Source organism: Prionailurus bengalensis, chromosome B3 (genome assembly GCF_016509475.1).
Source record: "Prionailurus bengalensis isolate Pbe53 chromosome B3, Fcat_Pben_1.1_paternal_pri, whole genome shotgun sequence".
NCBI lineage: Eukaryota > Metazoa > Chordata > Mammalia > Carnivora > Felidae > Prionailurus > Prionailurus bengalensis.
This window is the reverse complement of record NC_057355.1, coordinates 41,029,662-41,054,110: the sequence shown is the minus strand read 5'-3', so window position 1 is coordinate 41,054,110 and position 24,449 is coordinate 41,029,662. Positions and strand designations below refer to the sequence as shown.

At 39.0% G+C, this 24,449-nt stretch overlaps 1 protein-coding gene across 2 annotated transcripts in view; it reads right to left on the bottom strand.

Moving 5' to 3' along the window:
- CSNK1G1 (casein kinase 1 gamma 1) overlaps window positions 1-24,449 on the bottom strand; it is a 162,734-nt gene that overhangs the window by 16,277 nt on the left and 122,008 nt on the right. Inside the window, exons 8-11 of one of the 2 annotated variants that reach the window (XM_043555189.1) lie at window positions 24,247-24,331; window positions 23,844-23,992; window positions 22,674-22,781; window positions 9,745-9,855 (exon numbers count right to left, since the gene is read on the bottom strand). In XM_043555189.1, the coding sequence (XP_043411124.1) occupies window positions 9,745-9,855; window positions 22,674-22,781; window positions 23,844-23,992; window positions 24,247-24,331 (453 nt within the window). The remainder of the gene's footprint in view (window positions 1-9,744; window positions 9,856-22,673; window positions 22,782-23,843; window positions 23,993-24,246; window positions 24,332-24,449) is intronic. The other variant, XM_043555191.1, reaches the window with a different exon arrangement.

Below are 24,449 nucleotides of genomic sequence, written 5' to 3'. Positions count from 1 at the left end.
GCTCTCTAACTTCTCCTTGCTACAAATTGTCACTTGGCCTATAAGCAATATCCTTGGGCAATCTAAGAAAGAAGAGGTGATCTACATTTTATACACTAGACGTCTTATCTGTTATCAGTGAGTACCTGGTCACTAACTTCTAACTATAACTAAAATATGCTTGTGAATCAGTGGCTACTTATTTAGGTCTTTAGAGCATTCACTTTAGGCTGGAGGTAGTCTGTCAAACCACTGAACAGCTACCTAGATGTGCAATGGAACAAATGCTAGTGTAGGTGACCAAAGAGCCGGATTCCAGGCCTTGCTCTACCGTCAGCCTCCTCTGGTTTCTAATTCTGTAAGACCAAGCCAACAACCTTGGTCCCACCTACTTCATAATTACTATGGCAAGTTAAAAATAATGATGTTGAAGAAAGCAATTTGAAAATTTGTAAAAAACAAAAAGACCAAATCCCCAAATCAAAACACCCTTATGAATGCAATAAATTATTAGTATTTTAAGCAGTATCATTTTTATACCTTTCCTACTGAATTTTTAGTATAACTTCATTAAAAAATAAGCTTATTTGTGTACCTGGAATACTGAAAGTTAATTTGTTGTAATCACTATCAAAATTAATCCCACATTCTTCTGGCTATCTCACATAAGACCAAAGTAATTAATATCATAAGGAACTACCCATGGAAGAAACTAAGGTGAAGTGCTATTTTGAACTTTAGTCCTTAATATTGGTAACATCTCTTTTAATAAGTAATTTAATATTTTATTTTATTATTATTATTATTATTTTTAATTTTTTTTTCAACGTTTATTTATTTTTGGGACAGAGAGAGACAGAGCATGAACGGGGGAGGGGCAGAGAGAGAGGGAGACACAGAATCGGAAACAGGCTCCAGGCTCTAAGCCATCAGCCCAGAGCCCGACGCGGGTCTCGAACTCCCGGAGCGCGAGATCGTGACCTGGCTGAAGTCGGACGCTTAACCGACTGCGCCACCCAGGCACCCCAGTAATTTAATATTTTAAATAAAAAATTTGAAAAAAAATTTGATTTAGTAAGTCCCATTTTTCAAAACATTACTATGAAGAAAAGTGAGAGCTATATACCAAAGGGAACAGTACTTTAGCTGACAGTCAACATTTTAATCCTTCTTCTTACAACTAACATATTTGGTAATTCTGTACTTCAGCTTCCCTATATATAAAATGGGAATAATACTGACCTCAACAAGAATTGTAAATAATTTAAAATTATAAAGATTTGAGCAAAGTAAATATTAGTTAAAAGTTAAATGTCATCCTTAAGTCTCATGCCTTTGGTTGGCCCTGGAGATTTCTAGATATTTCATATACATTTTCATTTAAACAATTCTGGAGTCATCTTTTTGAAAGAGAAAAATATACTGCCTTAATTGAATTTAGATCTTCCACATGTGGAAGACCTGTGGAAACAGTGGAAGGATGGGAAGCACGGTGAGGGGGGGTGGGGTCTGCAAATGAAATAGGTTAGAACGGGAGTGTCCATGTGCCTTCTCAGAGCAAACTCTTCTCATCTTGGTGCTCTGTACTCCCTACCAGGTTTGTGGTGTCTATAGGTCATCCAGACAGGCTAAGCATGGTTTGAACACATTACCTTTGGAAAGTGAGACAACTCGAAAATATGTGGGCATCTGCTGCGCCAGAAAAAAGTAGGACTGATTTGGTTTGCAAAAAGCATAGCCTTTCTGAGTTTACAAAAACTGGGGCTACAATTAAAGAGGCAGATGCAGTGAGGAGCAGCAGAGCTTAATGTAATATTAGGGAAACGGCACACTTGCCTGTCCCCTATCCAAGTGTCAAGGAAGCTGGCAGAACTTAGTTTACAGGGAGTACAGGCAGGTTGCATTTTCCAAAAGTGCTGTCAGAGACTCTACGTGACTCAATTCTAAAGACACCCCCTTACAGTGGACAGTAGGAAACACTGTCCAAATGGGTACCTCTGTGTTCTGGGAACACAAATCTAGTTAACTAAACTGTCTAGATATGCCTGATTATGAGGTATTTTCCTTTAAAAAATTATTTAATCTTTGTATTTTCCCCTAGTTACAAAGTAAGCATGTTTATTGTTAAAAAAAAAAAAAAAGAGTATTAAAAAAGACTACATAAGAAAGTGCAGGTTTCCCATGATGAAATCACATGGACATGGCTAGTGGGAAATTCAGTATATCTTCCTTGAGAACAAGGGCATGCAAATCATTTACATAAAAAGATACCTAGTAAATATTTTAGGTTTTTTGGACTATACAGTCTGTGTGGAAACTACTCAACTCTGCCACTGGACATAAAGGTGGACATATACAACATATAAACAAATGAGTGTGTTTATGTTCTAATAAAACTTTATAAAAATAGGCAGAGGGTGGGATTTAGCCCACTGGCTGTGTTTGCCTCCGCTACTCTACATTGCTTTTTTTTTTCTCATTCTGCATAAACTAACATATATGTATGCTATTCCTCTTATATATATATATATATATATATATATATATATATATATATATATATATTTGCATATGTATGTGAAAATAAGTAAAAATGGAGCCAAATTTCATATATCATTTTACAACTTGCTTTTTCGACAACACATCTTGGACATTTCCCATAATACCAGAGATCTCTATTCACTGTATGGAAGTATTATGTTAGTTAATGCCTAATTAATGAACATTTAGTTGTCTCAGATTTTCTGGTATTAGAAACAAGTGGCAACATGGGGCGCCTGGGTGGCTCCGTTGGTTTAGTGTGGGATTTCAGCTCAGGTTATGATCTCACAGTTCATGGGTTCCAGCCCCACATCGGGCTCTGTGCCAACAGTTTCGAGCTTGGAGCCTGCTTCAGATTCTGTGTCTCCCTCCCTCTCTGCCCTTCCCCCGCTTACACTCTGTCTCTCTCTCTCTCAAAAATAAATAAACATTAAAAAAATGTTTAAAAAAAAAAGAAACAAGTGGCAACATTCTAAACTGCAGCATCGAATACAATAGCTACATGCCACATGTGGCTACTGAGCACTAAAAATGTAGCTAGTCCAAACAGAGATGTTCTGTAAGGGTAAAATACACACTAGATTTCTCTTTCTTTCTTTCTTCTTTCTTTCTTTTTCTTTCTTTCTTTCTTTAACATTTATTTTTGAGAGAGAGAGAGAGAGAGACAGAGACAGAGAGAGAGAGAGAGAGAGAGAGAGAGAGAGAAAGAGAAATAGAGCAGGATTAGGTGAGGAGCAGAGAGAGACAGAGACACAGAATCTGAAGCAGGCTCCAGGCTCTGAGCTGTCAGCACAGAGCCTGACACAGGGCTCGAACTCACAGACTGCGAGATCATGACCTGGGCCAAAGTTGGACGCTTAACCGACTAAGCCACCCAGGCGCCCCCACACTAGATTTCTAACACTCCATAAAAAAAGTAAAATATCTTAGAATCTTTTTGAAGATTTTATTTTTTTTACTACTTTTAAAAAATTTATTTTTGGGAGAGTGTAAGCGGGATAGGGGCAGAAAGAGGGGACAGAGGATCCGAAGCAGGCTCCACATGGACAGGCTGACAGCAGCAAGCCCAATATGGGTCTCAAACTCACAAACCCCAAGATCATGACCTGAGCTGATGCTCAACTGACTGAGCCATCCAGATGACCTTTAAGATTTTATTTTTAAGTAATCTCTACACCCAACTCGAGGTTCGAATTTACAACCCTGAGATCAAGTCTCATGCTCTACTGACTGAGCCAGCCAGGCACCCCCTCATAAATATTTTTAATACTGACTACACATTGAATTATTTTAAACTGGGTTAAAATATATTATTAAAATTACTATCACCTGATTATGTTTACTTTTTCAATGTGATTACTAGAAAATCTGAAATCACAAACGACTGATGTCCTGTTTAGCAGCATTGTTCTAGAATATGTATCTTCAGTATCTGTGCATTTCTGAGGAATATTTATCTGAAACTGGATTCGCTGAATCAAAAAGTGTAGATATTTGATTTGAAAAGATAGTGCCGAAGAATTCTCTAAAATAGCTGTAATTCACATTTCAACAATAGTAGATGGATAGGCTCTTAAATTTATAATTTACTACAAATGTGATAGATGAAAACTGATATGTATGTATGTGTGTGTGCGTGTGCGTGTGTGTATCTATGTATTTTTTAAGTTGTTAGGTTTTGTTTAAATCAGACTTCTATGAACACATTGCATAAAGAAGCACATATTTCTACAAGGATCATTAGGAAAAACAGCAGTCTCTTTCCCCTATTCCACCATTTCACCTCCTTTACAACTGATTCTTTTATTTTACCTCCACATCTCTGAATTGCATGCATCTTGATTCTTCATTTTTAGGCATATATTCACCTTTTTCATCCTTCTAGTTCCATTATAGTTTTTTTAAAACTTTATTTATTTAAAGTAATCTCTATACCCAACATGGGACTTGAACTCATGACCCTGGGATTAAGAATCTGCATGCTCTTCTGACTGAGGCAGCCAGGTGCCCCTTTCATCACACTTTATACTGTAATTTTAACTAGATCAATTCTTAGTTTTACATTATGACTATTAAAAACTATAGCTGTACCATGAAGTATATACCATGGTTCTTTACTTCCCTGTATACTTTCCTTTTTTTCTTGGAGTTAATTATCTTTTAAATTTTATTTACTTATTTAATGTTTATTTATTTTTGAGAGAGAGAGAGAGAGAGAGCAAGTGGAGGAGGCGCAGAGAGTGAGAGACATAGAATCTGAAGCTGTCAGCACAGAACCCAGTGTGGGGCTGGAACTCACAGACTGCAAGATCATGACCCGAGCTGGAGTTGGAAGCTTAACCGGCTGAGCTACCAACCGGCCACTAAAATTTATTTTTACTTAGGTTTTTATGTATTAGTTGTAATCATTAATTCTAACCAAACTCTGTCATTTATCTACCCAGCTGCTTTCAAGATATTCTGACAAACTGGTATCCTAGTCATTTCATCATCTTGGTAAAACTGTTCTCAAGGCCCCCTGAACACCTATGTTTGGGACAGGCTATCCTCTTCTACTGGTGCACTGCTGTCTTTCTGGGATCTCCTAACTTTACCATTGCACTGGGGAGTCCCTTCACTTCTTTCATGTGTCAGATCTTATTTCCTGGATCCCATATATTCCTCTTCGTTGGTTTATTCACTCATTTTCACAGTGCACAAGGGTACACGAGAAGTAAATTTTTTTTTTAATTTTTTTTTTCAACGTTTATTTATTTTTGGGACAGAGAGAGACAGAGCATGAACGGGGAAGGGGCAGAGAGAGAGGGAGACACAGAATCGGAAGTAGGCTCCAGGCTCTGAGCCATCAGCCCAGAGCCTGACGCGGGGCTCGAACTCACGGACCGCGAGATCGTGACCTGGCTGAAGTCGGACGCTTAACCGACTGCGCCACCCAGGCGCCCCAGAGAAGTAAAATTTTTAAGAGCACAAATTTTTGAAAACAGCTTTTTTCTATATTCCAACCAGACTGACAGTTTGGCTGAGTATAGAATTCCACTGGAAATAATTTTCTCTTAGAATTTTGAAAGCATTGTTCATTGCCTTCTAGCTTCCAGAACTGCTTATTCAGAAATTTGAAGCTACACTAATTCCTGATCCTTTCTTTGCATGTTGACTGTTTCTCTTTCTGGAAGCTCAAAAGATCTTCTCTTTGTCCTCCATGTTCTGAAATTTCACAATGATGTACCTTGGTATGGTTCTATCATCCATTATGCTGGGCATTCAGTAGGCTCTTCTGATCTGGAAACAAGTTTTATGAGTTCTGGGGAATTATTTTGTTAATGATTTCCTCTACCCCACTTTCTCTGTTCTCTCTCTGGAATTCCCATTATTAAGAAATTAGACCTCCTGAACTTTAAATCTTACATTGTTTTGTATTATTTCATTTTTAAAATCATTTTAAATTTTTTTAATTGAAGTACAGTTGACATATATTAGTTTCAGGTGTATAGCGTAGTGATTTAACAATGATCTACATTACAAAATGCTCACCACAATAAGTATATTGCCCTCTGTCACCATACAGTTATTATATGATTAAAAAAAATTTTTTTTTAAATCTCTGTGCCCCATGTGGGACTCAAACTTATGACCCTGATATCAAGAGCCGCATGCTCTACTGACAGCCAACCAGGTGCCCTCAAAGTTATTACATTATTGGCTATATTCCCTGTGCTGTGTTTTTCATCCCTTTGACTTACTTATTTTCTAATGGGAAGTTTGTACCTTTTTATTTATTTTTTATTTAAATCAATGTCAGTTAACATATATCATAATAACATAATAATGATTTCATGAATAGGATTTAGTGATTCATCGCTTACATATAATACCCAGTGCTCATCCCAACAAGGGCCCACCTTATTGCCTAGTGCCCATTTAGCCCATCCCCCTGCCCAACATCCCACCAGCAACCCTCAGTTTGTTCTCTGTATTTAAGAGTCTCTTATAACAAACTGAGGGTTGATGGGGGGTGGGAGGGAGGGGAGGGTGGGTGATGGGTATTGAGGAGGGCACCTTTTGGGATGAGCACTGGGTGTTGTATGGAAACCAATTTGACAATAAATTTCATATATTGGAAGAAAAATAAAATTAAATAAAATTTTAAAAAAAGTCTCTTATGGTTTGTCTCCCTCTCTGTTTTTATCTTATTTTTGCTTCCTTTCCCCTATGCTCATGTTTCTTTCTTAAATACCACATGAGCAAAATCATATATTTGTCTTTTGCTTAGCATAATACACTCTAGTTCCATCCACATTGTTGCAAATGGCAAGATTTCATTCTTTTAGATTGCCAAGTAATATTCCATTATAATACCACATCTTCTTTATCCATTCGTCAGTCGATGGACATTTGAGCTCTTTCCATACTTTGGCTATTGTTGACAGTGCCCCTTCAAATCAGCATTTTTGTATCCTTTGGATAAATACCTAGTAGTGCAATTGCTGGGTTGCAGGGTAATTCGGTTTTTAATTTTTTGAGGAACCTCCATACTGTCTTCCAGGGTGGCTGCACCAGGTTGCATTCCCACCAGCAGTGCAAAAGGGTTCCTCTTTCTCTGCATCCTCACCAACATCTGTTGTTGCCTAAATTGTTAATTTCAGCCATTCTGACAGGTGTAAAGTGGTATCTCATTGTGGTTTTGAGTTCTATTTCCCTGATGATGAGTGATGTTGAGCATCTTTCCATGTGTCTGTTGAATGTCTTCTTTGGGAAAGTGTCTATTCATGTCTTTGCCCATTTCTTCACTGAATTGTTTTTTGGGTGTTGAGTTTGGAAGTTTATACCTCTTAATCCTCTTCACCTTTTTGCCTCCCCTCTGGCAACTATCAATTTGTTCTCATATTTATAAGTCTGCTTCTGGTTTGTGTGGTTTTTTTTTTTTGATTCCGTAGATGAGTGACATCATATGGTATTTGTCTTTCTCTGTGTGACATATTGCATTTATCACAAAAGCCTCTAGGTCCACCCATGTTGTCATAAATGGCAAGATTTCATTCTTTTTTATGGACGACTAATAGTGTAATGCATGTGTATGTGTGTGTGCATGCATGCACACGTGTGTAACACATCTTCTTTATCCATTCATCTATTGATAGACTCTTGGGGTTGCTTCCATACCTTGGGTAATGTAAATAATGCTTCAATAAACACAGAGGTGCACATACCTTTTTCAGTAAGTGTTTTCATCTTCTTTGGACAAATATCCAGAAGTGGAATTACTAGGTTGCATGGTAGTTCTTTTTTTTTTTTTTTTGAGAAATGTTTTCTACCATTGTAACCTCCATCTTTTTTCTGGGAGCCTTCCTTATAACTCTACCTTCCAAACTCTTCAGTTTTAAAGTTTTTATTATGTTTTTAGTTTCCAAGAGCTCTGTTTTTTCTTTTTCTTTTTAATTTGTTCTTACAATGTTCCTTTTTAAAATAGCATCCTATCCTTACTTCATAGTTGCAATATCTTCTGTCTGTGGGGATATTAATAATGAAGTTTTTGTTGTTGTTGTTACTGCTGTTGTTTGCTTTGGTCCCTTTTTTATTAAAGGCTTTCCTCAGAAATCTGATAATCCTCCATCTGCTGCCTATACTTAAAAGTGAGAGACTGCAGGGGTACATGGGTGGCTCAGTTGGTTAAGCATCTCTCTCTTGATTTTGGCTCAGGTCCTGATCTCATGGTCAGTGAGTTCAAGCTCTGCATCAGGTGCCATGTTACCAGTGTGGAGCCTGCTTGGGATTCAATCTCTCTCACTCTCTGTCCCTCTCTTGTTCGCTCTCTCTCAAAGTTAAAAAAATAAACTTAAAAATAATTACACAAGTGGGAGACTACAAAGACTACAGTCTTAAGTATTTAAGTATGGATCACACATTTATTTAGTATCTGTACCTTTTCTTCAGGATAGCACCCCTCCCTCAAAATGTGCCTCATTTCCTCTTATCCACAGCCCCTCTATTTTGCCCTTAGCAAAGAATAAGTCTTTGGTCTTTGCTGGGGTGGGAGAGAGCATCTAGGGTTCTGTAGCTTCCTAGAACACAGACTTTTTTTTACCTAGATGTTCCTGTTTTTCTGATTTTTTTGGTTTTTTTCTACAGAACCACAGCTGTCTCCTGACTTCCTGTGAATAACACAATCTTCAGTGCATCACTTCATATAAAAAAGCATATGCTAGACAATCAAGCCTATCAAAATGCATTTCTACATGTAAAAGGTTTGTCTATCCCTTTATATGATTTGGTAGCTCTGAGTTCACCTGTGTGCCCCAACTGGTGGTGTCACTTAATAGTATGAAAGATGTATGGGGCGCCTGGGTGGCGCAGTCGGTTAAGCGCCCGACTTCAGCCAGGTCACGATCTCGTGGTCCGTGAGTTCGAGCCCCGCGTCAGGATCTGGGCTGATGGCTCAGAGCCTGGAGCCTGTTTCCGATTCTGTGTCTCTCCCTCTCTCTGCCCCTCCCCCGTTCATGCTCTGTCTCTCTCTGTCCCAAAAATAAATAAACATTGAAAAAAAAATTTTTTTAAAAATTAAAAAAAAAATAGTATGAAAGATGTATTTGAGTTAAGATTATTAAAACGTGACATATAAGAAAAGTAAAGAGACACAAGATATTCTTATGTACTAGAGACAACAGAGCTTCAAAATAGTCCAAATGAAATCAGAAATAATTCCCCAAGACCACACTTTTTCCAGAAAGAAAAAAGAAACAGCCCAACTTCTTGGGTACGCATTCAAAAATGGTTGGCTTGGACCAATTAGCATTCTCACGTTACGTGCTAAGACACATATCATCATGAAATGAGCTACATATGCAGTCCTCTATCCAAAAAATACTTACTTTATACATTTCAAGTCTTTAAAATTCACATACTTGACACTAACATACTTGTACCTTGACGTTATTTTTACAGTTTATCATGAGTTGTATCAAGGTTGTAGGACAAGTTTAACCAGAAATCAGTATCAGAAACCACAGAGATGTTTCTTAGTCAATGACAGCCAACAATCATCTCATCCAGTGATTCTTCCATGTCTACTTAGGCAGAAAATTAGCACACAGATATTCAGTTAACTATAGAAACAGCTCAACCTTGCAGTAAGTTTCCTTTTTAAAGGAACCAAAGTTTCAGAAGCAAGTCAACATTCCACCAGCCAAGCTGAGAAGGCCAAGAAAAGGCAATAAAGGCATTAAGTACCTGCACTGATCCCCCATGGCGGTCTGCAGCCAAGTGAGACGTCAGGTACGAGGTATTGGTCTGCCGGCTGGGCTGGATTTCCCACTCTCCTCGGCGCTCTGACGATGCAGTCTGCTCAGGCATTAGGAAGCATGAGAGCAAGATATGGAAGGAAAGGTGAAGCAACAGCAAGCAATAACAAAATCAAGTACATTAGTGTCCCTGAGGGTTTTGTTTTCGTTTTGGATTTTAAACTAACAACCGCTGCAAAGCACTGGAAAAAAGTTAGCTTGGCTACATTCACTGCAGCCAAATGAGCCAACACATGACACTCTACAGCACACCATCCTCACCCAGACACAGAAAAACAATAATCACCAAAAGGGTGGGGGGGGGGGGGACCACCAGGGAACCACCAAAAAGCTGGAATCAATTTTAGCTTCCATATTAGTAAAATTTCAGTAGCCACTAAGCAGACCAAATTCAGAATGTTAAGACTATTGGACAAAGGAACAATCATACTTACAAATCATTTCACTGATTAAAGATCTACCTAAATAGACAGTAGTCAATACAGAAAATTCCTAGCATTAGGAATCAAGATAATATGGCTTTTAGGGAGTTTACCACTCTCAACATAAACCTCCACAAGACTTTCAAATACAATAAAATGAGCAGTGGCAGTGACTGGAATATACTTTCTTATCTAAGAGAATGAAAAAAGTATCTCTTCAAAACAGGTTCACAGGTCAAGAACATGAAAAGATGGCGGGGCCAGGGAGGTGGGGTGGCGGTGGGTAAGGCTACAATGTTTTCCTGCTTCCTCTAGCTAATGGCCTCTAGTCTGGAATTACAAATAGTTTTAGATAGGACTACTATGAATTATTTTCCTCGAGATATCAAAAGGCAGATCTTTCCCCCAGAAAAAGGAGGGCTTTTAATCCAAAACCTTTTTGAGTTCTGCTTTCAGTTCTGCTGTCATTCAGGCTCTCTTCATTCCTTCTTTACCTGTTTTTTAGATCTCATACTATTCTGATCTTGCTCATTTGTGATTTTTGTTCTGAAGAATCTGTTTAGGTGCCTCTTCCCCTGTACCAGATGGCTGAGGAGGTGTTAACATCATGATGCTCAGCTGTAACAGTCCTAAGGCTCTACAAAATGAAAAATGAGGGGTTGGAGAGGCAGCAATGAGGGATTGGTAAATCAAGTTTTAATTGCTGCTGATATAAACAGCAGCAGGGGTTGGGATGTGATATTGCTGCTCTGCACGAAAACCAGCAAGGATGCAATAAATCTTAAAGATGTTCACAGCTATCAATGGTGCATTTTATAAAAAAGAAAAAGAAAGAAGTGGTGGTTTGAGACTCATACTCAGTCTCCCTCTTCTGTATCTCATTGACAAGAGTTGTGTAAAGCTCAAGTGGAAGTCACTAAAAAAGCTTTTTACATTAAAAGAACAACAACAAACCCAAGCCTCATATACCAGCTAAAACTTACTCATCTTTATTAATGTAATATGAAGCCACATGGGTAACAGCACTGTAAAGGATCTTGGCCATGTTTTCTGATATTCCTCATGGAATGAGCATATTCTGTAAGGAGGCAGCTTGTATTAATTTGCTTGCTATATTCTCTAACCAAAGAGGGGTTTGGCTCTCTATACCTCTAGTCACATTTGAGAATCAAAAGTACCCAAAATATCTGTCCCTCCAACTATTTCTGCCAACAGAGGTTCAGATGTTTCACTTTTCAAAATAAGACTGTGGTTTATAACATACTCTTAGTTTTTATAAATTTATTGACAGTATCCATATTCTCAGAGCACTTAATCTCATATCTTCTTAATAGTAGAGATTTGAGAATAAATCAGGTTTTTTTTTTTGAATCTTTTATTTTTTTATATAATCCCTACACTCAATGTGGGGCTCGAACTCACAACCCAAAGATCAAGAGTTGCACACTCTACCAACTGAGCCAGCCAGGTGCCCCGAGAATAAATCTGTTCTAATACTATAAGTAATATCAATAACTATTTTGTATTAATGATAGCTTCTTTAGTTCCCTCTAGGACTTTACTTAAGCTCCTAAACTACTATGAACAACTGTCAGTTCTCAAAAACTTTAAATGTTTAAACGATATCCACACATTTATAAGCCATTCAGTGTTGTTTTGAGTTCCATGATAAAATATTTAATGTGATTACTTTTTTCATGAATGCTCTGTTTTGCGCTTGTTTTTAAGTCAGATAAAACTGAATGAAAATGGCAAGAAATGTACGTATAAAACTCATATGCTTTTAAGTTTAACAAAACCTGGACAGCTGATCAACTACTATTTCCATTTTTTACTGAAACACATATCAGAAGTCTGGTTTGATGCTACTGTCTGATTCACAGGACTATGTAGTTATTTATATTCATTCTAGCTAAATACATAATTTATTCAAAGAATGAACATTTATGTCTGGATTTCAAAAATAGCAAGACATTTTCCAAAGGCCTAAAGTCATACTCCATCTCCATCATTAAAGCAATGTGTTATTTATCTTTTAGAAAGAGAAAAACAATGTTAACAATTCCAGGCTGCTTCCTAAATGCTTCCACTTTGATGAATGAAGAGCACACTGCACCAGACTACTGCCCTCCAGTGACTTCTATAGCCACTGAAAGCAACAAAACCAAGAGACAGATGTGAACCTGCGGTTGTCGGTTCATCACTTTGGGAATTACTTTTCATCATAATACTAAACTCTGTGGCTATTCCCTTCTAGAATTTAAGGGCTTAGACTGGTATATATAAGTTGATAAAGGAGAAAGGGTCATTTGCCAGTTTTAGAAAGCAACTGAGTGCCCAGGAACTAGATGAAACTGAGGAATCTTGACAAGTACAGTGTTCTGCTCGTGTACCTGATAGGTATTCTAGGCAATGCTGTGTACAGGGGATTAGGACTGGGCAGAATCAGCACAGGATATAGTCCTACTAAGCAAACCAGTAGAGGAGATCGGCATGTGAACTTTTCACTCTCAAAGACCACTCATGCACACGTGTCTATCTAAAAGGCAGTCAGGAGCTTCGATGGACAGAAGAGTCACTCAGCAATATCAATTTCTCTGCATTACTTGAAAGGCAAAGGTCCACATGGAGTGTGTAAATTCCCAAAGGCAGGAGCAGGAATCTCAAGCAGTAGGAATTCCTTGGGGGGAACGCTTTAAAATCTTCTGTTGGGATTGCATTACCTGTGTGGAAATGCTTGGTTTACTATCCAGTAGATGAACATGGAAATAAGAAGGTGGCGATCCAGCTTAACATAAATCAAAGACAAAGCTAACAAAAGTTACTTAAGGGGAAACACCGAGGAGCCTGGTGTAAAAAGTCAAAACCACCACCCGTGATTTAGGGCAGAGGAAATGAATCTCTCCCAGCAGTCATCTAGCAGGGATTAACGGACAGACATTGGGGACAATGACACAAGAGGGCAGGAAAATAGTCTCTGAAAACATCTCAGATACCATCTATGGCTTGAAAATTCTTTCCAATACTTATCAGAGATAAAGCTCCTGTTCTGAAACAAAAGGCAGGCAAACATTTTTCTCCTGTTGCAGCAAATAAATCATTGAATTCCATTCATTATATAAAGTTATATAGTTATTCTGAAAAGTTAATTTTGATTATATTTATAAAGAACTTTCTCCATTTCACTTTATGGCTCCCAAGGTACTCTATAAGGTGCCACCTAAACAGAACATTTTGGTTTCACATGCTGGTCTTCTAGGCCTCATTATACAATGACAGTCTTAAGCTATAATTAGCAAAAATAGAGACTGAGTAGTACCAAAAAGTTAGCAATGAATACACTAGATTACATTGTCTTACCACACTTCCAAGATGAAAAAAAATTTTGTTGTGCTTGCTTTGGCAGCACATACACTAAAAAAAAATTTTTTTTTAATGTAATAGGGGTAAGATGTAAGGAGAAAAAAATGGGGCAAGAAATACCTCAAAAAATTTTTCTGGAGCATATTTGACCTTAGGTATGAAATTTTTAAAAGGTGGCAAGGTTACTGAAGTGTATACTTCAACAAAATTAAAAAAATTTTCTTCTGTTAAGTTCATGAAATAGAACCAAATTTCTGTGCCAGACAAGGATGATTCCACGCAACCTGCTGTGTGTGTAAACAATGCCTTCTTGTATTCTACAACCTTGATAGTGAAGATCAGAGATGTTAGAAAATCACTGATAACCTGGGAGGGATTATTCCCAAATTCAATAAATGCAGGCCCACAGAGACAGTAGTGTCAATTCTGCGAAGCTCTGAGAAAAATCACGGAACCATTCCAGAGGTCTGAAACACTCTACTCAAACCCTGGTTATTCTTATTAAAAAAATTTTTTTTCACATTTATTTATTTTCAAGAGACAGAGTGTGAGCAGGGGAGGGGCAGAGAGAGAAGGAGACACAGAATCTGAAGCAGGCTCGAGACTGAGCTGTCAGCACAGAGCCCGATGCAGGGCTTGAACCCATGAACTGTGAGATTATGACCTGAGCCAAAGTCAGAAGCTCAACCGACTGAGCCACCCTGGCGCCCCTGCTTATTCTTATTCAAAAGGGTAGAAGCCACCCTTCAATCCCCATCCTGCCACAACTAGAGAAGGATGACTTACCTAGGTAGGACTACTCCAGAGTCGCCTTCCTACAACACAAGATGTCTGCTGAAATACAAAATATTGAAGACTACACAAAACTTTTATAATTTTTAAGTAGGCTCCATGTCCAACATGGAGTTTGAACCTGTGACCCTCAGATGAAGAGTCACGTGCTTCACTAAGCTAGCCAGAGACCACTGCACAAAGAGAACTTTTAATATGGAATATAGGATTAGAGCAGAGGTGAGTAGCAGCAAATAGGTGACAAATGGGAGAAGGTAAGAAAATGAGTGAATTTCAGTTTTCTTTACACTTCCTTGTTTTGATGTCTCCCTTTGGATAAAGGTCCCAGAAATGAGGAGAGACAGCCCCATTCTGCACAGGGCTCTATGCTGGAGGGTGACAGGATGAAAGTACAATCTCTATACCCAAGTTCCTGCTAGACAGCAGGCAGCAAATTAGGAAATTACACACAGGTCAAAGGGATGTAAACTTTCTCTGAGCACACTCATCTGCCTCTTCAACTAACAAACTATAAACCTTGCTGAAAACGAAGTAGTATTATGTCAAAAGAAGTGAATGGAGAATTAATCAACTTTTGTTTTTTCCAAAGCCACTGGACTTTCAAAAGAATCTATAAAGATATTCATTTTAGCAAGATCTTTGGCCATCTTGGCTACTTAGCAACCTGGCTTAATCTCTCCTTTGGAAAAGCTATGTTTATAACAAGCTTCTTCCAGTAAGCACCACAGCACTAAACCACAACATACTTTTCTAAGGCTTTACATCCCTTTAATCTCATCTCTTGGGAGTCAAGATACAAACAAATCTGAACTAATTTTTTTTTTTAAAGGATTTTACTTTTAAGTAATCTCTAAATCCAATGTGGGGCTTTAACTCACAACCTCAACATCAAGAGGTGCATGTTCCACACACTGAGCCAGCCAGGTGCCCTTGAAACACTTTTACTGGGGGAACACCTTCAAAACTCAACATGACTCGACACTTTCAAGTTTTATTGCTCATTTCTTGTGTGTTTATAAGGTACTGAGTTAGTTTAAATATGGTTCTTTTAGATGGATGAGAGATCGGCTTTTCTGACATTTGATTCATATTTTCCTGCCCAGCCAAACTGGATAATTTGTAAATGAACAGTTCACCGAGTAGAAAATTACAAAAATAAAATTATTTCCCCTGAACACATATTGTACATATAAAAATGAGTAAGTGCTATTCAATATTATGATGTTAGGATACTATGTCTGATAGAGTTTAACAGTTCTTGATGACCAATGTGACTCTTTCCAACCTCAAAACAGATCTGTTCTCCCTAACCTCCTAGGTCAAGTACCCCTTCTTCATATGCCCACAGAAACCTATGTAACTATCAAAATTGCTGAACCATGGTAGCATGTGTATAGCATTTACTTGAGTAAGGACTGCCACAGGCTTAGATTTAGAAAGAGCAGGAAGCATACTCCTGCACGCACATCCTAGTCAATGCAAGATTCTATATCTAGCACACTGAGCAAACACAATGAATAAAACCTTCAACAGTGCAATACACTGCACTCCAAATTAGATCTCTGGATACTGCCAGGACTTACTTCCTGATCACATTTGATCGGAGAATGCAAAGGGAAGCTTGCCACGTAGAAAGAGGCAGAACTATTTTTCAACCCCTTCCTAATGGATGGTTCTTTACAGAGGAACCACAGCCATGGTAAGATTTACCATCTTTGGACCTGGGAAAGGACAAATACCAAGGGGAAAATAACAGAAAAGACAAATCCATTGGTAATTTTCTAAATTGATCTAGCTTTTATCAGTATTTGTTCTATCCAAACTCATGATTTGATTATAGTTCCCTAGCTGGGTAAAATTTACATTTAAAAAAATGTTCTTAAATATCTGATATTAACATAGTTGTAAAAAACAGATTTAGTATATATAGATGAGTTTAATATTTTTTTTATTAAAAAATTTTTTTTATCGTTTATTTATTTTTGAGAGACAGAGGGCAAGCAGGAGGGGCACAGAGAGAGAGGGAGACACAGAACCTGAAACAGGCTCCAGACTCTGAGCTGTCAGCACAGAGCATGACGCAGGGCTCGAACCCACAAACCATGAGATCATGACCTGAGCCGAAGTCGGATGCTTAACCGACTGAGCCATCCAGATGCCCCTATGTAGGTGAGTTTAAATGCAGTTCTTTGGGAACCATATTTGAGATCTATCACTGCATCTAGGAACCAAATAGTACTCAATTCAATATACCTACAATTTAGAATAGCAAAGCCTATTTTCTCTGAAAATTCTCATTGTAATGGAAGAGAACGAATACAACTGCCCGAACTTACTTCGCAGCAAGAGCCTGTTTTATTATTTTTTTTAACATCCTTCATCTTCAGGACAGTCTAGCCCTACTCGGGCTGCCAAAGGAGGCAGAATGGATCTTTGTGGAAACAGAAAACAAGTAGGAAGAAAAGCTTGCAATTTATTTTTCATGGAAGGTTAAATAAAAATCTATATTTTAAACAGACATCTGACTTCATCTATGCTCATTTGACAGATTCATTCATTCATTCACTCATTCATTCAAACAATTACTACTGTAGACGTTGTTTTTAGGTGTTAGGGAGACAGCAATGACCAAAGCAACAAAAATCTCTACCCTTATTTATAGGCTTACATTTAAGAAAGCTGAGGCCCCCCCAAAAGGTTAAATGTCCTATGGCCAAAGCCTTGGGCTAAGCTAAAATCAAGTTCTGAGCTCCCCTTCTTTCTCCTCCTACTCTAAGTATAGGACTAAACAGCATGTTAATCTCTAGTCTCACTCCTCCACCACAACTGAAGAGCAGATTTACCCAGAATGAGACTCTGTTGGCACTATCATCAATGTTACCTCCATGCTCTGACTTCCAAATATGTCACTGTTTTTTGTTTTGAAAGTTCTCCTCTGCGTGTTGGCCACCTTCAGCTGGAATACACTGCTAGTATTTAAAAGTCAAGATGGGGGCGCCTGGGTGGCGCAGTCGGTTAAGCGTCCGACTTCAGCCAGGTCACGATCTCGTGGTCCATGAGTTCGAGCCCCGCATCAGGCTCTGGGCTGATGGCTCAGAGCCTGGAGCCTGTTTCCGATTCTGTGTCTCCCTCTCTCTCTGCCCATCCCCCGTTCATGCTCTGTCTCTCTCTGTCCCAAAAATAAATAAACGTTGAAAAAAAAAATTAAAAAAATAAAAAAATAAAAGTCAAGATGCCTAGCGGCACCCGGGTGGCTCAGTCGGTTGACCATCTGACTGTTGATTTCGGCACAGGTGATGGGATCAAACCCCAGGTCAACTCTTTGCTGGGTGTGGAGCCTGCTTAAGACTCTCTCTTCGCCCCTCCTTTGCACATGCACGTGTGCTCTCTCTTTCAAAAACAAAACAAAACAAAACAAAACAAAATGTGACAAAAACTCAAGATGCCTAAAATCAAACTCCAAAGAAGTTTCTCCCCCAACTTTCCCATTTCCAGTAATTATACCACCTACCCCCCAGTTATTCAGGCTTCAAAATCTCAGCAACTACTCTGACTCATCCTTCTCCCTCCATCTTGACATGCATGTGGGCTACCAAGTCTGGCAGATCACACCCTTATATCATTTTTTCACTGCTACAGCCCATCTAGGCCCCCTTAACCTCCGAAGTGGATGCACTGCGTTCTTAATTGTCTCCAGGCTGGCTGTCAAGCCATTATTATGTTCTATGCCAAAAAATTTCTAAAGCCAAGTTTTGATCACATCACTCCTCTCTGTTCATAAACCTTTAGTACCTACCTATTCCCTAGTGAAACTAAGTATCAACTCTCCAGCCCATCATTCCAGGAACTTCATCAAATGGCTCCAAGATAATTTTCCTAGCCTTGTCTCCTTTATTCACACCATATATTTTAGGAAAATGAACTAGATAACTTCTTGTTGCTCATATTTCCTTTTTGCATGGAATGCCTCTTTCATGTCCACGTTACTCTTCCAAGAGCACTTCAAATGCATCTTCTTTCATGAAACTGTCATGCTCAAACTAGATGAAATGTCTTCTTCTTCCAATCTCTGACGATGATAATTTGAAACTTGGGGAACTTCTCTGTTCTGCCTTGAGTTATGGTTATCTGGCTACCTGGCTGATCTACCTGGCAATTCTTTGAGGATAATGACTCCCTACTTATCTTGGTATCCCCAGGACATACTTTCACAGAGCAGGTCTCCAGCTAGACTTATTTAGTCAAAGTTGCTGAGAAAAAGTTAGCTGCCCCTAAAGTGAGGTTAATACTTGTCAGGATCTCTCAAAGAGAGATTTTACTTTCTTCTTTTGCTGATTTCAAAACTTGAAAAGTACGAATCCAAAAAATAACATACTTCTTTCAATTCTTGGAGTAATGTAAAGGGCATATTTGGCTGCAATTTTTCTGAAAAAACAAGCACAAAACCCTGAAAACATAAGAAAACAACCCTAAAGATGGAATAAAAGCAAAGAGACCAGACTAAGACACAGTGTAAAGGTAGAACAGATACTAGAAATACATTTACCCACAGGGCAGAGTGCAGAAAGAATTCAACCCAGCAAGGATTCAGAATCCTGCTGGGAGAGAGGTATAAAATTTGCATTAATGTGGGGAATTTCAATCCCTTAGCAGCCAAGGGATACTAAAAACCCTAAAAAGAAAAAAGAAATCAGAGAGAATTTCAAGATTCAATTCTTCAGAAAGAAGCTTATTATTGCACTGCAGTAAGATTTCCTAATTATACACACTAGTTTAAAGACCCTTCACTTAAATGTACACTGAGGGGCACCTGGGTAGCTCACTCAGTTTAACCGTTTGCCTCTTGATTTCAGCTCAGGTCATGATTCTAGGGCTGTGGGACTGAGTTCCACATAGGGCCCCATGTTGGGCATACAGCCTGCTTGGGATTCCCTCCCTCCCTCTCTCTCTCTCCCTTCCACCATCCCTCAGCCCCTCTCCTGCTTGCCCTTCTCTCAAAATAATTAATTAAAAAAAATTTTTTTTCAACGTTTATTTATTTTTGGGACAGAGAGAGACAGAGCATGAACGGGGATGGGCAGAGAGAGAGGGAGACACAGAATCGGAAACAGGCTCCAGGCTCTGAGCCATCAGCCCAGAGCCTGACGCGGGGCTCGAACTCCCGGACCGCGAGATCGTGACCTGGCTGAAGTCGGACGCTTAACCGACTGCGCCACCCAGGCGCCCCAATAAATAATTTTTTAGAAAGTACACTGAAAATCAGCGTACTTTTACTCAGATACTAGCTTTGACTAATTTTTTCACCCTGGCAATCCAGGTTTTCAACATCTCTTTTTCCCATACTTTAAAAATCCAATCAAAACAGCAGCATTGATTAAGAATTCACTGAAGCAGAAAAGACATGGAAAACTATAGAAAATACCTATTTTAATTTGAAATATTCTGAAAACATGAGTACTTGGGCAGATATGCTGATTATGTGGACTTCACTACTGACTACTGATTTTTTTTCTTTCCATACCTTTTCTATTTAAGTGCATTTTTCATTAAAGGATAATGTAACTTCTTCATAGAATAGTCTGGAAAAATATTACCTACAATATTATCTGTTTCTTCTAATATGTTGGCATTATCTCCTTCCACTGATTTTTTTCATTTTCCCTTTCCCCGAGGGGAAATCATGCTGTCATTCTAATTTTGTACTCTGATTTCTTCACCCTACAAACCATAAACATTTTCAGGTTGCTACAAGTTTTCCTAAATATTATTTTAAGTGGCTACATAATATTCTACTGAATAAGCCCACTACAATTTACCTTATTATAACCCAGTTTTTTTTGCTAAAAGATTTCAGCTGGATCCATAACCATTCCCTTATAATAAGTGGATCATTTCTAAAATGTTTGTTTCAAGTGACACTGTGACAATTTTATGCACATAACTTAATCTATATCGTGGGTTGTTTTCTTAAAATGGATTCCAATAATTGATTCTGGATTTTCAAAGTCCAGAGCCACATCTCAGAGTGTCAGTTTAAGTGTGCACTCAGCTACACTTTTAACAAGAGAGGTAGAAGAGAACCACCACAGAATCAACAGTATTCTGTGTCAATCAGAAGCCAGTCAAATTGTAATTCCTAGCCAACTACTTTGATTAAAGCATGTAACTATGGATCCAATTAGTGTATGTGATTTGCTAAACCCCACCTTTTTGCCTGTCTACTCTCTCTTAGCTACTAAATACACAGATTTCCCTCTGTTATAATTTTTTCTTACCAAGACATACATTTTGCCAAGAATATGTGCTTATTGGTGAGTCTATCCATATTTGTGCATGTACTTCACTGTACATGTGTATGTTCTTTCTTTTTAGAAAAAATTTTTAAGTTTTATTTATTTAAGTAAACTTTACACCCAACGTGGGGCTCAAACTCATGACCGTGAAACCAAGAATCACATGCTTTTCTGACTAAGCCAGTCAGATGTTCCCTGTGTGTATGTACTTCTATACACTATTGTTAACCTATGTACTTTCTCATATGTGCATCTGAAATAAGCATTTTTGCATTTTATTATAAATATGTCTGTGAATATTAAAACGTGAGGTCAGGGTTACGAGCTAATTTGAGAGTTGATAATGACTGAACATGTTGTGTATCTGTTTATTATCCTTTGCTTATTTATCTACTGGGGTCTTCAGTTTTCTCCTAGCAACGTACAGCTGGCCCTTGAACAACACAACGTGGGGGTTAGGGGCACTAACCACTGTGAAGTTGAAAATCCCCATGTAGGGGCGCCTGGGTGGCTCAGTCGGTTAAGCGTCCGACTTCGGCTCAGGTCACGATCTCATAGCTTGTGAGTTCGAGCTCCGCGTCGGGCTCTGTGCTGGCAGCTCAGAGCCTGGAGCCTGCTTCAGATTCTGTGTCTCCCTCTCTCTCTGCCCCTCCCCCGTTCATGCTCTGTCTCTCTCTGTCTCAAAAATAAATAAACATTAAAAAAAAAAATTTTAAAAGAAAATCCCCATGTAACTTCTGACTCCCCCAAAACGTAACTACTAATAGCTGACTGTTGACCAGAAGCCTTCCCAACAACATAAACATTTGATAAACACATACTTTGTATGTTATACTCATTATATTGTTTTCTTAAAATAAGGATTGAGAAAAGAAAATGTTATTAAAAAAATCTTAAGAGAAAATTTACAATACTATATTTACATTTACATTTACAATACTATACTATATTTATTTAAAAATTTGTATATAAGTAGACCCACACAGTTCAAACCTGTGCTGTTCAAGGGTCAATTGTATATGATATAAAGATGTAAGTTGTCATACTTCCTTCCCAATCAGTGACGTCTTTCTTCAAATATTGTCAAATTTGCTGATTTTTGTGTGTTTGCCTCCTCTGTCTTTAGGCTGAGAGAAGCCTCTCACATAGACCATTAGTTTCTCAAACCATGAACACTGAAGGATGGATGGCATGGTCTCCTCTGCAGTGGCCTAAAGCAAAGGTGAATCTTCACTTTACTTGGCCAGCTCTAGAATTCACATGGGGACAAGAGCAGAGGTGGAACAGAGGTGCCAGTTTATGCCCAGGTCAGCTAGAAGTCCAAATTACCCACTCTTCTTAATCAGAAAACAAAAACAAAAACAAAACTAAATAAAGACGATCGGGGCGCCTGGGTGGCTCAGTTGGTTGAGTGTCCAACTTCGGCTCAGGTCATGATCTCACGGCTCGTGAGTTCGAGCCCCATGTCGGGCTCTGTGCTGACAGCTCAGAGCCTGGAGCCTGCTTCTGATTCTGTGTCTCCCTCTGTCTCTGCCCCTAACCCACTCACATTCTGTCTCTGTCTCTCTCAAAAATAAATAAACATTAAAAAAAATTTTTTTAAACAAATAAATAAAATAAAGACGACCAAAAGCCACCCCAGCACCAGTGAGAGTACCCCACACTGGACTACAGATGAGACCCCAAATGGGCTACCCTGTTGATCCTGTGTGGTTCAGCAGGTCTTTCGGGCCTGTGGCAGATGGCCCCTTTCAGCCGACAGACTTGGACAAGTCCTAATTCTCTTGACTGGATACTTCGTATCAGGTGCCTGACCACACCTCAGTACCGTTATAGCACCCAGGGATGCTGGAATGCCACCCCACATGCCTGAGAAAAGGCAAGTCCTTTGTATTTAATTTCAGTATATACACTTAAGCAGAGAGGCCGAAAAATTTTGGTTTTAGTAAGAAGTAGAATGTCTGAAACAAGGAAAGTCCAGCACATACCTGATTTCGCAGAGGCTGTTGCTGTGAAGGCCGATCCCTGTGTGTGTGGCTCTCTCGAGTTATTGCAGATGCACCAGAATCTACATGAACTGACCCTACTGGAGTAGGCTGGAAAAATATAACAAAAAGTCAAATGGAAGATGGGCCCGACTTAATGACTCTGCAAAGGAGAGCATCATTCCAATTCTAATAAAACAGTGGTTAATTGTTGTTTTCAGTCATCATGGGCAGTTTCAAGTCTTCTCACTTTGCTTATCTGCAAAAGGGAGGCCACCTGGTCCTCAATAGCTCATTAGAGAGCAGTTTACCTTGAAAAATAAGAAAACATCCTACAGTGATGTGTTAGCTTGCTCTCAGGTACTGTGAACTCCTGGCCAGAAGAACTAATTCATAAGTTTTTCATGATGGGTGCCTGGGTGGGTCAATCCATTAGGCATCCAATTCTTGGTTTTGACGCAGGTTATGATCTCATGGTTTGTGAGTTTAAGCCCCGAGTTGGGTACCACACAGACAGTGCAGGGCCTGCTTTGGATTTTTTCTCCTTCTCTCTCGGCCCTTCCCCTGCTCATACTCCATCTCTCTCTCACATAAATAAATTAAAAAATAAAATAAAATAAACAGGCGCGCCTGGGTGGCTCAGTCGGTTAAGCATCCAACTTCGGCTCAGGTCATGATCTGGTGGTTCATGAGCTCGAGTCCCATGTCAGGTTCTGTGCTGACAGCTCAGAGCCTGGAGCCTGTTTCAGATTCTGTGTCTCCCTCTCTCTCTCCCCATCCCTCGCTCATGCTCAAAAATAAATAAAATTTAACAAAATTTTTTTTAATAAAATGAATAATAAAAAAAAATTTCTTATGGTGCTGGGTTCCACTTCTACAGAAGCAGGACCAGCTTACGTAGCACCAGCTTCTGGATCATTCAAGCAAAAGTTCTTCTTAAGAACTGGCTTAAGTTCTGGTATCTTAGGCCATACTGGTCATAATCTTAAAAACGTATATAGGAGTTGCTCCTGCTTTCTAACTCTGGTAATTGTAACCTATGGCATCACCCTGAAAAGGCTGGCATACGTAAAGTCCACAGTCAAAGGAATGTTTTTTCCATAGATTTAAGCAGAAAGTCTGGCAAGCGAGGTAGTGCTGGTCTGAAGTGATGAGGTAAAACAGGATACTTACAATAGGTCTCCCGACCCAATCGTAGGCATAGTCAAAGGTGTAGCCTTTCCTTTCAAAGAGGTCTGTGAAGAGGGTCCGTAAATACTCATAGTCAGGTTTTTCAAAGAAGTCTAATCGCCTGACATAGCGCAGGTACGTTGCCATCTCTTCTGTAGGAAAGAGGTGAAAGGCCATGCTCATGAGTTGAATGCTTCCTATGGTGAGAAGCTCTGAGCCAAGTTAGGAATATTTGTGTTTTCCTTATGACCCAAATGAAAGTGATAAAACCTGTCTTGGTCTAAATGACAATAAAAGGAAATGTGAATTTTCTAGAGAGCGCCCTTATCTAGAGACACCAAGTCACTGTCTCTACCTACTTCAAAGTTTTAGTCACAATGGCTGGAATGTCCTTCTAGCATCCTACCTGGAAAGTTTTCACAGAGAGCTTCAATGGGAGTATTCCTTTTGGTGTCACCAATTTTCTGATATCTCTCTTTTAATGTATCAGCCTGTAGAGCAAAGGGAAAAAGTTATTTGGAAACAGGTGCCAAGTATGGGAGGTCCAATATGTCTGGGGATGCAATGGTTGCTTCACTCAAACTGGCAGGAATTGCTAGGCTCAATCTT